The 16,424-nt window shown below is 33.6% G+C and overlaps 1 protein-coding gene across 3 annotated transcripts in view; it reads left to right on the top strand.

The window, feature by feature from the left end:
- Positions 1 to 16,424, top strand: part of STRN (striatin) — a 172,898-nt gene that overhangs the window by 145,662 nt on the left and 10,812 nt on the right. For all 3 annotated transcript variants that reach the window (XM_074209698.1, XM_074209700.1, XM_074209699.1), the window contains 7 exons: positions 2,949 to 2,996; positions 3,551 to 3,672; positions 4,927 to 5,094; positions 8,502 to 8,642; positions 10,879 to 10,986; positions 12,974 to 13,060; positions 13,148 to 16,424. The exon at positions 13,148 to 16,424 is cut by the window's right edge. In XM_074209698.1, the coding sequence (XP_074065799.1) occupies positions 2,949 to 2,996; positions 3,551 to 3,672; positions 4,927 to 5,094; positions 8,502 to 8,642; positions 10,879 to 10,986; positions 12,974 to 13,060; positions 13,148 to 13,317 (844 nt within the window). In that variant the 3' untranslated portion in view covers positions 13,318 to 16,424. The remainder of the gene's footprint in view (positions 1 to 2,948; positions 2,997 to 3,550; positions 3,673 to 4,926; positions 5,095 to 8,501; positions 8,643 to 10,878; positions 10,987 to 12,973; positions 13,061 to 13,147) is intronic.

Here is a 16,424-nt window from a genome sequence, read left to right as displayed (position 1 = left end):
TTATTCAGAATTGTACCCAAAACTCACTAAACACTTCAGCATTTAAAGAAGCATTCAAACTACAATTTAGAAATTTATAGCAGAGAAAACATTTATTCTTTAATTAGTTTTATAATGACATAAGTCTCTGCAGACTGAGGACAAAGATTCCATTCTTATCTCTAACTCTTGTCTGTTTCTCTAACTTGACTTAGAGTTAGGAATTCAGAGAAAGACTTTCTTTCTGAAGACTCAGAAAAGTTTCTCAGAAAGATTTTCACTTCTTATATTCTTTTTTTCCATATAAAAATATAGACAACACAACAGGAGAGAAAAATTTAACCAAAAAATCAGTGCACACAATTTTCTAAGAGCAATCTTCTTCAGACCAAATATGGAACCTATTGCAATTTTTTTACCTTTTAAACCAATCTTTATGTAATTTGAGAGCTCTATTCTTAATTAGAAATTTCCCCTGTTTTTAGGCCAAACTTCCCTAAGGAAATTTTTTTAGGTAACTCCTTCATCAGGGACCTTTCACCTAACTGGATGTTGAATCAGGAGGACATCAAGGATGGATGGTCCACAGGTAGAAGTCTCACCAAAGTTCTCAGCCAAGGTCCTCGGTCACATGGGGGACTTACAGAACCATTATGATGAAAGGAATTGAGTAATTACACCAAGTAACTATTTGACTATTTGACAGTGCATTAGTTTGCGAAACAAACTAGATCCAAGGCCCTCAATTGCCGAGGACCCAGAAACTTGATTTCTCACAGTTAATATACAATTTGGAGAGGATGGAAAAAGGGAAATGCAAAGTTACAGGTATTGAGACATCTTGTTTCTCATTGGGAAAGGTGTCCAGGAGATACTGAGGTCAGAAAAAGAGGAGTATTTTGTGATAATCTTTAAGTTAGGTGAGAATTGTGAAACCTCCTAAACAGTTGACTTAGATATAAATAACATATAAATCAGGTGACTTCCCAGATGGTGGATAAAAGCAAAATGATAATTTTTTAACTGTATCATAAAATGAACATAGGTACATATATATAAACATATATATATATATATGCATATATAAAAGATACTGGATGATTTGTTAAGGAGGAGGAAAGACTAGCAACTGGGACAGTTCAGTCTTTTATGAAGTATTTTAAAAAATTCCATAGGGAGATGATCTATATGGATCTAGGTATGTTACCACATGTACAAAATAAATAAAGGTAATTTTAGGAGGGAAGCACTAGCAGCTAAGGAAGTAAAAGAATGTATCGTGTAGAATGTAAAGTACTTTATAAACCTTGAGCTGTTATTTAAATGTTGGGTCATTAGTATCATGTTTATGGTATATAAAAGTACATATTGTCTGACAGCTGGACTTTGTTTCTGAGCAACTTAATCTAGGTTTATGTTTTTTAAAGTGAATGTTTTAAGATTACTGTTAAATTCAAGCAAAATTATATTAATAATATTTATAATATCATTTAATCAGTAAACATGTCAGAAAATTTTGAAGACAAATGAAAAAGCCCCAACTTTTAAGGTATCTACTTCCTATTAGGGAAGCAACATTATGTGAACACATACAAACACACATATGTGAGTTATGTAAAATCAATACTAGCTAATTTGGGAGATAGATAGCAGGAGGTGGGGTGCTTTGAAAAGATAGGAATTCTAAGATGCAGAACTAAATTGATATGTGATCCAACTATTTTTCCATCTATATTAAATCCCTTTTAGTGCTTGAATGGAAGACAAATATAACATCACAATCTTTGTTCTTTATTCAGGGTTGATTTTAATTTTATTATTTTATTCAAAAGGATTATTATTCTAAGCTTAACAGGTTGATTCATTGATATCTTTGTTTGCAGCTAAACATATGTCTTGAAATAATAGCAGTTGAAGTTTATTTATCCATCTGTTTATGTCTATATGTCCAAATATTTGAGTGACAGTATAAAAAAGTTTGAGACCTCCCCCCACCAGTTGGTATCAGCAAGTTCATTTGTAGCCTATTTTTCTTAGTTGTCTCAAAACACTGAGATATGCTTGAGTCCAGGAGCCAGTAGTTGTCCTTAACTCTAAGGGAGAGTCCTTTACACATTATACTACTGAATAGTGGAGAGTCTTTTTGCAGTTAGAGGATCTAGGTTAAATCTCCCTCCTGACTCTTACTACGTGTCTGATTTTGGGCATATCACTTCACCTCTCTGGGCCTCAGTTTCTCCATCTATAAAATAAAGAGACTAGATGTCCGAGATCCTTTCCAGTCCTAATTTTCTCATTCTGTTTCTTGATATTTATATATATATATATATATATATATATGTATGTATTATTTATTTTTAGTTGGCAAATTAGTTTATGAGATGCATCAGGGAAGGGAACAAAGATTTACAAACTACTATGTGCTAGGCACTCTGCTAAGTGTTTTTACAAGTCTTATTTCATTTGATCTTCACAACCCTAGGAAGTATGTGCTATTGCTTTCCCCATTTTATAGTTGCAGAAACTGAGACAAACAAGGTTAAGTAATTTGCAAAAGCTAGAAAGTGTCTGAGACCAATCTTTCTGACCCTGCCCCAGTGCTCTATACAGTGTACCTTCAATTACCCTTGACCTTATCTGATTCCAGTCTCCATAAGAGTTCTGTTCAGTGGAAACTAAAGATGTTATAGTCCTATTTTATTTATAAGGAATTATGCTCAAATAGCTTTGTGAGCTATATAGAGCTAGTTAAATGTCAGAGCTGAAATTTGAACCCAGATCATCTTGACTCCAATTTCCAGGACTCCACACTTCGCTACATTGTGAATTAATCTTATGTTTCTTTTGTAACAGTTTCTTGTTAGCATGTTGGATACTTAAAGCTTGTCATAAGATGTTTTTGTAATAGCAGTTGTAGAATATAGTAATACAAGACATTTTCTTCTTTTTGAAAAAAATAATTTATCTAGGAGTACCTCTCTTGATGTGGAGCCTATCTATACCTTCAGAGCTCATAAGTAAGTGTGTGCTTTTTGATACTATATGATTGTAAATTAAAATATTTAGAATTTATATAATTTCATTCATGCTTAGTTGCAAATGTAAGCAAAATAGTTAACCTGAAAATGATATATCTCTAAAAGCAGGCTTACCATTGCAACATTTAGGTGTTTACAATAACATAATGTTTCCTTTAAATTAAATTCATTTATATGCAAAATTTCAGTATTTGAAAACTGAAAAAATTAGGAGCATTAAAACATAAATTTCCCCAAATCATCTTGTTCTCAAAATAATCTAAATAAATGTTTGAAGTTAATTTTATTGTTTTGATTCAAATAAATTGAACTTAGATTTCTTCCATTTTAACTTCAAGAATTACTTCATACTATTGATTTTTATTCAGTTGGGGGAAACTTAAATTATGGTTTGGCCATTGTATTCTTTGCATATTAAAAAATAGAAAGAGACTGACACATGAATTATGAAACATTTTTCCTTGAACAAGGATTATTATCAATATGATTTGTTCATGGGTAGAATATCATTTTATTTTCTTCCACCCTCCCAGAGGTCCAGTCCTCTGTGTAGTAATGAGCAGCAATGGTGAACAGTGTTACAGTGGAGGGACAGATGGCCTTATTCAGGGCTGGAATACAACAAACCCAAACATCGATCCCTACGATTCTTATGGTATGTTCTTTGCATTCCTCTTTTCTGGCCTCCTTCCCTCTGCCCTAAGTAACTCAAACACATGTATAGCTTTAAAATATGAAAATTTACTGTAGCTATCCTTTTCTATATGCATATGTGGACTTGTGTGAAAGTAAACAGTAACTTTATTTTTAATGTGTTCTAAAGGACATCTAAATTTAGGAGTTTGGGCAATCTAGTGTGTAAGGGGGAACAATATCTTTAAAGTGAACATAATTTTTTCTTCTAGTTTAATTGATTACAAAAGTTAGGCTGACACTGATGCCAAAGTACTGTTTGAGAATAGCACCAGCTAACCTATACTCATAGCTTTTCTTATAGCTTTCACAGGCAAATTAGTGTTGTCATTTCTACATTGCCTGAAGATCCTATGAATTACTGTCAGAGGTTTTGATGTTTTCTTAGTTTTCTGGACCCATTACTGAAAGCACACTTTAGAAACAAGAAGAAATGAGTAGTATGCCTCCTAGTCTAAGGTACTCACGTAAATCTTATTTTTAAAGTTCATGTCACCAAAATATTTAAGAGCCCAACAGATTTTTTAAAAGTCCCCTTTAGTTTGGAAACCATGAAACCTTAATCCTATCTACCACTAACTATAAATTCACTTAGCATTCGTCACCTTGAACTAGGGAAATGTGTGCTTTTAAAAATGTCCCTATCACATTATGTAGAAAATTGTTTTAAAATTTTACTGAAGCTAAGCTATTAAATATTATTTAAAATAAATATTATTTGAAATTATATCAACACTCAAGCAATTCAAGAGGCACAGAACAACTTGGTACTTACTTTAGTAGATGATACCAAATTGGTATTAGTTAGGTACTTTTTGAAGGGCAGAATTAAGATATCAGATGATTTTGATTACAGGGATGAACAGGGCTATGTGATGTATATTTGAATTAAAACAAAATTTAAGGTTTTTCCTGTAGGAACAAACTTGCAAAACACAAAGCATGAAGGTTAATTTTGATGACTGACTGGAAATGAGGATTAAAGATCTGGGATTAGATACATTGAATAATCAATCTACCTCCCTTTTTATACTTCTGAGGTTTTCTAATTTTGTTCAGGGGGCATTTTATAAGAATAATGAAAATTAGAAATTGTATTTTCCTTATTTTTCAGTGTTTACATTTATTTTGAATTTAGCTAATTTTTATTACTTGTTTATTAATCTGTCTTCCTTCTTGAATTTGCATGTTTGTCTTGTATTTTGTTTCTGTTCAGACCCTTCTGTTTTAAGAGGCGCACTACTGGGCCACACAGATGCAGTCTGGGGTTTGGCTTATAGTGGAATACATCAGCGTTTATTGTCCTGTTCAGCAGATGGCACTCTTCGTTTATGGAATACAACTGAAATTTCTCCAGCCTTAAGTGTGTTTAATGATAATCAAGGTATACTATTTTTGTTTCTATTTTTGTTTTTTTCAAAATAGACAGTCTTTATAAAACCATGCAATCCTGGACATAAAATAGGGCTCTGAAATCTTATTTAGATTGAAATTTGAGTTATTAATTTTTAAGCCTAGAAAGTAGGTTTTATTTGTATTTCTTAAAATAAATTATAATTTAGAATGTATAATTTTAAGATCCCAGTCCAGTAAGTATTTATTAAACTTCTACAATATACAATTCAGTATAGTACAAAATGGGAATTCAAAGACAAAACAAAACCAGATCCCATATATATTTTCCTGGAAATCTGATTTCTCTCTCTCTCATCCTCCCTCTCTCCTTTCCTCCCTTTATTTCTTTCTCTTCTTTTCTTCATCTCTTCATAGAGACTGGCTATATGTGTGTGTGTGTGTATGCATGTATGTATGTATGTATGTATGTATGTATGTATAAAAAAATCTCCTTCCACTAATAAAAATTGACGACTCCTATGTAATGTAACATTAGGGTCTTACCTGAGGTGTTGAGAGATTGTTACTTGGTTACACAGCTCTTATGTAGCAGTAGTGAGTCTTGAATCCAGGCCTTCCAATTTGAAGGCTGATCCTTTCTTATTCTATATGTTTCTTGTACTGTAGGGATTTAAAATGTAAACCGATGCATATATATAAATGATTATGTAAGGAAAAAGAAATATTATCTGCTGGAGTGATCAGGGATCTCAGAAGTGGTGTGTGAGCTGAGCCTAGAAGGCAACTATAGATTCTACATCGAGATGAGAAATTCCAGGTATAAAGGCAAAAGGATGAAAGATAGAATGCTGAACTTAGAAAACAGATGATCCAGTTTGTTTGGAACAAAGACAATAACAACAACAACAACAACAACAACAACAACAATAATAATAATATTACATAAGTCTGGAAATATAAGCTGAAGTTAGTTTTGAAGAGTCTTAAAAATGCCAAGCTAAAGAATTTGTATTTGATTCTAGAAATATACTGTAGATTATTTAGTAAGAAAATTTTGTGGACAGACTTGTGTTTAGGAACAATTATGATAATCACTATTAATAATAATAGCTGCTAACATTGATCTAATACTTTAAAGTTTACAAAGAGCTTAACAGCTTTCTCATTTTATCCTCACAACAACTCGGGTGGTATTATTAACTCCATTTTATAGATGGGAATATTGAGGCAGACAGAACTTAACTGAGTTCTCAGGGAACCACAGTTAGTTAAGTGTCTAAAGTGGAATTTGAACTCACATCTTCCTGATCCTAGACTCAGTGCCCTATCCACTGTGCTCTCCAGCTGCCATGTTTCAATAGTGTTGCTTTTCTAGCTTATAAAAATATGATTTGCCTTTTTGTTTAGAGTTTTATATTAATAAATCATAAAATGTGTCAGTCATGTATTGAAGATGTTATGGTACTGAGCAGCAGAGGAGGAACAAGTACCTGTCTAAGGTTTTGTGAGCACCCAGCTGCCATTCATTCCCCAGCCAATAGGCTGACTATTTTGGAGATGGAAAACTGACCTGGTTGCTAAAACTAAAGAATGGTGAATACTTGGGGAAACTAGTATTTATATGGAGTACTTAAGGTCTAGTGAATTAGTACTGCTGATTCAGTGGTTTTGCCAAAACAATATATTGGTATAGAGGGAAGAGAAGGGGGTTCCTTACTCTTGAAATTTAGGAAATTGCAGTGTGTATCACTGCCAGGGGAGTGGATGTTATTGTATAGTGTGGAAGCAAGGTCTCTTGGAAAGGTAAGTCTCTAAAGCATGAGACACATGATGAGGCAAGTGTGATCTGATAGAGTACTTAGTTGGAATCAGTCTGGGTTCAACTCCTGTTTTTTTGCTTCTTGGTATCACTCTAACTTTCAATATGAATTTCTATTATCCTGTAATCTCCTTCCCAAATTATCAGTGATTTATTAGTTGCCTAATTTAATGGTATTTTTTTCATTCATTTTTTTAATCTCTGAATATCTGAAGTATTTGACACTACTATTAACCACCCTTTCCTGAATACTTTTTTTTCTGTAGGTTTTTGTGACCTTACCCTTTCTCTTTTTCCTAATTTTTCTTTTATCCCTTTGGCTGCTCCCTTACAATTTCCTTTACTGATTCATCATCCATATCATTTCACTTAACTTTAGGTATCCCCCATGCCTCTGTCCTGGGTCCTCTTTTCTCTCTCTGTACATTTGATCAAATGTAAGCTCCTTAGAACAGGGATTGTTTCACTTTTGCTTTCTATTCCAGGGATTTAGTATAATATTTTCATGTATTAAGTAATAATAAGTGCTTAGTAAATGTAACAAATGTTTTCTCGATTCATTGCTAATCTCATTAGCTGCTGTGGGTGTAATTATCATCTTTACGCATATGATCTATAAATATCTATATCCAGCCTGAATCTCTCATGCACTATTAATGGATCAATAACTGTCTTTTGGATTTGTAAAACTGTGTGTCATATAGATATCTCAGTTTTAACTTCTCCAAAATTTAGCACACTGTCTTTCCACCAGAATTTACTTTTCTACCAGACTTCCCTATTTCTATCCAAGAAATGACCATTTTTCCAGTTATCCAGGTTCATAGCCATCATGCTATGCTCAGCTCCTCAGTCTCTTTTGCCACACATCTTGCCTTTGTCTCTTCCATAGGATCTCTCTTATCTTATTGGCTATCTAGTTGTTCTTCCTGCCATATCTTTCTCCAATCTATCATCCATACTACTGCCAAAAAAGATTTTCCTTATATATAGATCTAACCATGCTGTTTCCAGGGGAAATTTATTGACTCTCTAGCACATCTTGGATAAAGTATAAATTCTTCTGTTTGGCTTTAGCTCTTCACTTGCTTTTTCCTCAACTTGTTTTTTTCCAGCTTCATTACATATTACTCTTCTTCACCTTATGATCTGACCAAATTGTCCTTTCTGTTCCTCACACATGACATTCCATCTCCCATATCTCCTTTGTACTGATTGTTCCCCATGCCTCAAAAATACTCCCTCCTCTCCTTTGCCTTACAGAATCCCTTGCTTTTTTCAAGACATTGCTCACTTTTTTTTAAAAAAAATCAAATAAAATTTTATTAGTATCCTTTGTTTTTACATTTTCACTTTGTGTCCCCAATGTATATGTGTGTTATTGCTTGATTATATTGTAAGCTCTTTGAGCTTAGTATTTAGTTCTTTGAGCATACTTGACCCCTAATAGGAGCTTAATAAAATTATTGATTTTCTTTTTAATCCTTTCTTTTTAAACAAATTTTGTTTCTTTAAGAAATCATGTCATTTATTTTGCTGTAAAGTATTATTTTCATCTAGACTACTAAATAAAAATTCTAATCACTTTTTCTTTGAAAATGTTTTGACTGGCATAGAACTGGGAATCCCTGCCTCTGTGGATCTGGTGAGCAGTGATCCAAGCCATATGGTAGCATCATTCAGCAATGGATATACTAGCATCTTTAACATGGAAACACAACAACGTATTCTCACTTTAGAAGCCAACTTAGATACAAGTATGTGTACCAATTTAAATTAATTCTATATTGTCTTATGAAAAATTGTAAATGGAAGCAACCCATCAAGCACTGATTGTGATTATTTTTTGGCATTTGAGTACTGTTCCTCCTAAAATATTTTTTAGAATATTTTTTAGAAATATTTTTACTCTGAACTTAAAACACTAAATAAAGTATTTCCATATGCATAGAACATCAAAAGATGTTTGGGAATGAAGTTGCAAATCTTTGTTATATATAGCTAGCTTTTCTTTTTAGATATAGAACAAATTCAATACATAGTTTTCTAAGCTGTCCTGCTTGTCGCTGATTCTTTCTAGTCTTCCTTCTGTTCATCAAATAAAAATAAAAGTACTTTAGTAATATCCTTCCTCCCTTCCTGCTACTTTCCTTCCTGTTTTAGATGTCTTTCCCCGACCTGTAATAAATAAAAAGAAAAAAATTAAACTTTTGCAGGAAATATGCCAAGTCTAAGAAAACAGAATCCTAAAGTGACTGTGTCCAAAGATGTGTCTTATACTCCTTGAGTCCATCACCTCTCATTTGATTATTGGTTCTCTGGAATGGTTAAACACAGGTCTTAAATCTTTCCATTGTGTTTTACTTTAGTGTGTTACCATTATATAAATTGTTCTACTGATTCTGTTCACTCCATAGCAGTTCATGCAATCTTTCCACAATTCTATGAAACGATTCCTTTCATTTTGTACTGCACATTAATATTCCACTAATTCATATACTATAATTTGTGCAGCCACACCTCAATTAATGATCATCTCCTTAGTTTTCAATTGTTTGACACTACAAAAAGATTTATCATAAATATTACTGTACACATGGGACCTTTTCTTCTCTCTTTTACCTCCTTAGGATTTAGACTTTTTAGTGGTATCACCAAAGCCAAAAACTATGCACAGTTGATTTGGAAGTTTACTTTCAAGTTGTTTTCCATAATGACTAGAAATTTTTTCATTCCATTTTTGGTTTCTATTTACATGTGTAATGCAATCAGTTCATAACTTGCTATCTATTTTTCTAAAAGAAAGATTGTATCTTAAATTTTAGATAGAAGCTTATTATACTAACTATACTGTGATGATATATTTAAGTTCTAATGTAAGCTTTCCATTTTCTTTTATTAAAAAACTAATATTTGAATAAAGAAAAAGGTTTAAACAACTTCATCTTTAAAAAAGAATTTTAATATCAATTTTCTTGACTGATTTTGTTGGGGCATACCTAACAAGGAGATTTAAGAATTCCTGGTAGTGAAGGCATTAGGCTTTCCTAGCTTGCTAGTTACACTTCATTAGGATGACAAGTGAGAAAAGCTACAAACCCTATGTAGTCTATTCTCTTACTGTCATTTAACTAATCTTGCAATCAGAAGCAATTTTTTTTTTCTCAAACCTGTTTCTTCATTTGAAAAATGGGGCTAATAATGTCTATACTCTAAACTTCTGTTTTACTGTGAGGATCAAATGATAATAAATTTGAAGGCATTTTGAAAGTTGTAAAGTGAACACTATTATAAATGCATGCTCTTGGGGTGGCTAGGTGGCATGGAGCACTGGCCCTGGAGTCAGGAGTACCTGAGTTCAAATATGGCCTCAGACACGTAATTATTACCTAGCTGTGTGGCCTTGGGCAAGCCACTTAACTCCTTTGCCTTACAAAAAAAAATGCATGCTCTTATTATGATGAATACACCCATAGTCCATTGTGGAGCACTGGTCTGATAATGATGCAACCTACCTCTTACAAGAGTACTTAGGGGAGAAAAAGCCTTAGTTATACAGTAAGAAAAAAAAAACCTTTTCCATATTTATTTTTTCAAAGTAAAAGAATTTTTCCCTCTTGGTATGTTGTCACAAGTTTCAGTAAGATGGTGTTTATGAAAAGACACTAGAAAATGCCATGGAAATAAGTATTATTGCTCAGGAGATGAAAGTTTTCTGGTTAGTGGTGAGAGTGGAAATTTTTAAAGTAGAAAAAAGTCTGAGGAAGAGATATGACAAAAAAAGTAAATGTATACTGTAGGCAGTAGATGGCAAGAAAATAATTCTATTAGCATTTTAAGTGTCTTTTTTCCCCCCCTGTAAAATTGGGGAGATAGCCACAAAATGACCTATTTAGAAACAAATTAAAGTTAAATTTTTAAGATTTATGTAGTAAACTTAGTGTTGTAAAAATGTTCATGACTAATTTCTATTTTTTTAATTTTTTTCCTTAGCCACTAACGTGTCCTGCCAAATAAATAGAGTTATCAGTCATCCTACCCTTCCAATCAGTATTACTGCTCATGAAGATAGACACATTAAATTTTATGATAATAATACTGGTAAGAGATATTCTTCTTAATAGCAAATTATTTTTGTGAGAGTAAACAAATCAAAATGATTATGATTATGATTATTAATATTATTATCTAATTTGTTCCTTGGTGGTTTCATTAGAAGGGGGTAAGGAATAGAGTTTGAAGCACTTTCCCACTTTGGCTTCTTGTTATCATTCAGTTGTTTCAGTTATGTTCACGAGTCTTCATGATCCTATTGGAGGTTTTTGTTTTTTGGTGTTTTTTTTTTTTTTAGTAAAAATACTGGAGTGCTTTGCCATTTTCTTTTCTAGTTCATGTTACAGGATGAGGAAACTGAGGCAAGCAGCATTAAGTGATTTATCCAAAGTTACACAACTAGGTAGTATCACAGATTGGATTTGAACTCAATTCTTCCTGACTCTAGACCCAGAGCTCTGTCCCCTATGCCATATAGTATCTCCTCTCCCCTTCCCCCACTCCACCACATTTTAGCTGCAGTTTTGTAACTAATCGAGATCAGCCAAGAATTAACTTCATTTTATAGTGTTTCCAATAGCTTGTAATTTTCTGTTTATAAATACAGGTAGCATGATGCCTTATCCATATGAATATAAATAAGTGTGTTCATATTGTTCTGGCAAATCATTTTAAATGACTCCTTGTTAGACTCTGACAGCATCACAGATACAGAACTTGGAGGACTCTTCGAGGTCTTCTAATCAAACATCATCCTTTTTTGCATGTTAGTAAACTAAGGTCCAGAGAGATATGCCAAATTCATTCAGATAATTAGAGGAGCAGTGAAATAATTTGAACTTGGGTCCATAGTTTACAAATACTTTGTCATTTTAACTATACTTCATAGTCTTTTTAATCCTCAGACCTAAGAGTGAGGAGAGGAGAAGAAACAAAACAAAACTCTGATCCTTCAGTTTATATTCACCTTTTTTCCTAGCATTTGTCAGATATTTTTAAAATTTTAAATGACTTGACAATAGGCGACATCCACAAATTTTAGTGGAATAGTTGAAAAGTTAGAAGAGACCTAGATTACTAAATTGACTGTTATTATTTACTAAGAATTTCTACCTTTTGTTTTATGAACTTGACTTTCACTTAAATTGGTAACAGTTATGATGTCTGCTGCAGATAAATAACATTGCAAAAAAAATTTCCCTAATATATTTATGTAACTTTTTTCTTTCTGTAAAAAAATAAAAATAAAAAGAACCTGTAATTGATTACTGTTCTTTTCCTTTTGGCATAGCAAAAATTTTAAACTGAATACAGAGAAGGTTCTAGCTTTTGGAAGAGGAGAGTCCACCCATTAGGGATCATCTTTTCAAGTTTGGTCAACAAACAAAACCTGGTGGAATTCTGAAGCTATGATCTGAGCATTTCTTGCATGCAAGTGCAACTTACGGGAACCTTTACCCTTGTTACTGTGACTTCTTTTTATATAATACTTAATGTGCCTTAAATCTAGAGGCCCTAAGAATAGGCCTTAAAGAACATTTTACTGATGTGGAAGCTTGGGTTATGACTTGTCTGAGGTCCTAGAGCACGTACAAGTAAAGGAAAAGGCCAGATCCTCTTACTCCAAATTCAAGGTCTCTTTCTACTACACTAATGCTTTTTTTTTTTTTTAGAAAACAACATTATAAAAAGTGCTAATAAAGTTATATATTACCTTTGAAACAACACATGATGTTTTATCCAAAGTTGGGTGGCATAAATAAAGAAGTCATAAGTCCTCAGATATAGGCAATTCCAAAGTAGATGTCCCTATTAGAGACAGCAATTGTGTTTACTTTTTTAAAAACTGAATAATGAAACCCATTATTTTTTAAGTAGATGGAAGAAAAAAATGACCCAGGAAAACACTTTTGATTATCCATGGTCCCCCAGCCACAAAGATAATCTTCTCGACAATTAATTTACCCAAAGATAAGTAGGAGTTTACTTTGTCCACACTGAGAAAAATAATGAGTAATAATCTCTTTTTTCAAAGGAAAACTGATCCATTCAATGGTTGCTCATTTAGAAGCTGTCACAAGTTTAGCAGTTGATCCTAATGGCCTATACTTGATGTCTGGCAGTAAGTACATCAAACAAAAATATAAACATTCTTTATGCCTCTATGTAATTGAGTGTTTTTTAAAATTTCACTTTCTTTGCTATTTAGGTCATGACTGTTCAATACGTTTATGGAACCTAGAAAGCAAGACTTGTATCCAAGAATTCACAGCTCATCGAAAAAAATTTGAGGAATCAATTCATGATGTGGCATTCCATCCATCTAAATGTTACATCGCCAGTGCTGGAGCAGATGCTCTGGCCAAAGTCTTCGTATGACAAGATGCCTCCCTTTTACCTTCTCACTCTTTCTATATAATCATCTGCACACAAGAGATAACAAGAAGACAAGGGGGAAGGTCACCTTTTCTTGCCCTTTTATTCTGCCTATGGAGCACAGAGAACATTTGTTAAAATATAGTTTTTGCAGTCGATGTACTGTTTTCTAAAACCAAGGTTTGTTCAGATTGCTGCAAGCTCAGCTGGTTCTGTGAGCCTGAAAACTGTTTCAAATTATTCTGAAAGTAAATGCTTTTATTTGTGAGGGGGTTCTTATTCGCTTGGCAGGCCTGAGCGAAACAAGGTTCATTTAGTCCCTATGGAGGAATTGGGGCACTCTTTAAGGGAGGGATACATCAATAACATGATTTATTTGGGTGGGGTGGAGGGAGCAGGGGAACTTAAGCATGTTTTTCATTTGAGAAATTTTGTCAAACATATGCACGTTAGGTAGTCAAAACAGTGGTTTTTAACGTGCCCACTGGACTAACCCTTCTGTGAATGATGACTAGGCAGTTCTGAAAGGAGTATATTTAGTGTGTCTGAGTTTTACACATAAAGTAACTGGCAAAAAATTTTACTATTAAAAAAGAATGCAATAATATGTTACAAATATTCATTAATGCCAATCAGATACATAGTTTGCAGGCAATATTATATATTGTATTACATTTTTGAAAATAGAATTGTTACCGAGTGACTGAGAATTTAGTTGTTAGATATTCAACTTTAAAGGGAATGTTTGATACAGCATTAATAAGAGATTTATTAACTTATTCAAACATTCAAATATGATTATTTTTTAAGGACAGTCACTAGCACAGGTCTCTGACACAAATAACCTGTATTATTGTTAAAATTCAGTTTTATTGATGTGATGTTTATAATACCAAAATGATTAACCATTCTTAGCAATGAACTCACAGCTGGATAGATGCAAAGCAAAAAAAATGTTTAGAGAGAGTCTCATTTATGTTCATATAACCATGCTTCAAATTATGCTCTCTTTATTCCCTACACCTCAGGTTGGGCTCTCTGATAGCCTTTAATAATACTATAACACTTTATGTTGGTTTAAAAAAATAACCCAAATGCAGTCTACTCCAATTGGATTAGGTTTATCCTTTTGCTTTTTGTAAATTAACAAAAAACAAAGCTCTAAACCAAGCACAAGCAGTATACCTTCAAAAACCCTACTTTAACTCTGCTAGGAGAGTGGACATCTGGGTGGAAAGACCAATTGCATATCTTTTTTTAAAAAGATCTTAGACTGTTCCTGGTTTGACTTTTTGTTTTATTTTGTTTTTAAAGAGCACTGTGTTTAGTTGTTGGTTTTGGAAAACCGATGATTGAGAGTTCATTATTTCTTTCTGACCAATTATTCTAGCTACCCCAGCTCAACTCATTCTATTCAGATTTTTAGTACCTTGAGCTTACTGCCTAACTGAAATCTGTTTTATCTCCTGTGTCACCCCTTCTCTTAGACACCCAAACCCAGGGACCAATTGAAAAGTTATATAATCATTGAATAACAACTTTGCTTTCAATAGCCTCTCAAGTTAAAAAAATAACAGGCCATAAATAAACCTTTTGTTCTCCTGAAAATTTTCTGCAACTCTTATCAGTGTCAAAGCAATGGTGCTTCTGATCGTAGTGATCATCAGTGACCTGAAGAGGTACAGTTGGTATGGGTTATTTTATGACTAATACTAAAAAATATAAAATATATAATAAAATACCATTCTAATGTTTTAATTTAAATCATTGTGGAGTGGGATGGAGGTACAGTCACTGGTTAGTACAAGAGGAGAAACAGGACTCTCTTGCAGACCCTATTCTTTCCTATTCTTTTTGCTAGAACACCAAAAGTTCCAAATACCTCCTCAATCCCTGATTGCCATCTACTTCTTTTGTGGAGAGATCATGAGCTAGTTAAAAAGACACAGCTCCCTCCCAATAATAGAGAAAACTACATGACCCTCAGCTGAGTGCTGATGTCATCCCTTTCTGCAAAAGATACTGGGAATATCACTGCTCTGCAGATGCTTATTGCTTCTTGTCCTTCCTAGGTTATTGAGTTATCATTTACCTGTCTGCTGAGTTTCTTAGTCCATCTGTCTGACTAGGGAATTAGAATTTAAAATTACTAGCTATTTGGACATTCTTAGTCTAGGAATCTAGAATACAGGCACCTCTGATACATTTATAGTTGAGAAGGGCACTGTCTTGTGATTTGATTATGTTGACAATCACTTTTCTGGTCATGAGGAATCCAGGGCCTCATTCTATTCTCCATATATAAGCAGCATAGAGTAAGCCACTGGATTCCTCCCAGTAATGTTGAATTTGTGGTAGTTGGATTCCAGAGATGCCTAGAATTATCTTCTGGAATCCCTCAAAATAGGTAAACTAAAATTGCAATAAGAGGGGGTCTTAAGGGGTACTCTGTTGTCAGTGGAAGTTCCCAGAGGAACTGTTTCAGAAAGTCCCACTCAGAGGTCTTTACTTTTGTGTTAATGTCCCCAAAGAACTTGGTAAGGTAAGCTTGACTTTGTCTCCCTGTCCCAGATGGTTAGATGAGAACTGCTCCTCTGGAAAGGACAGCTAAAGCTTTCTTATAGGCTTCAGCTTCATTGTTGAAACTAATCCTGTACAAAGATCACAGACTGTTAAGGCCAAATAAAATTGCACTGGTGTTACTTGGTGATCACAAACACTAGGCATAGGACAAGAGAGTCCACCACCACATCAACTGCTGACCTTAAAGGTGGATAGATAAATCAGAGAATCAGATTTACAGAAGTCCCTTGCCTTGGGGTCTAGACAGCAAGAGAGAAGTAAAACTGCTGTTCCTATGGACCTGACATTGCACTAGATGGTTGGTTTCAGGAAAAAAAATGGGACAGAATTTGAAGACAATTTGAATTGTCTCCCATGGTATCTTGATTTCATGTTAGATACAGACTAATGTTGGCCTGTGTTGATTTTCATAATTGTGTGTGTTATTGTGTTGCCATGTACTACAGTTGCTAGCATCTTATTTTGATAATTCTCACCCTCCTTAACTCACCTATACTATAATTGCTGACCTGAGAGAAGTTAGCAAG

This window comes from Macrotis lagotis, chromosome 1 (genome assembly GCF_037893015.1).
Source record: "Macrotis lagotis isolate mMagLag1 chromosome 1, bilby.v1.9.chrom.fasta, whole genome shotgun sequence".
Taxonomy (NCBI): domain Eukaryota; kingdom Metazoa; phylum Chordata; class Mammalia; order Peramelemorphia; family Peramelidae; genus Macrotis; species Macrotis lagotis.
This window is presented reverse-complemented; position numbering and strand designations above follow the sequence as displayed.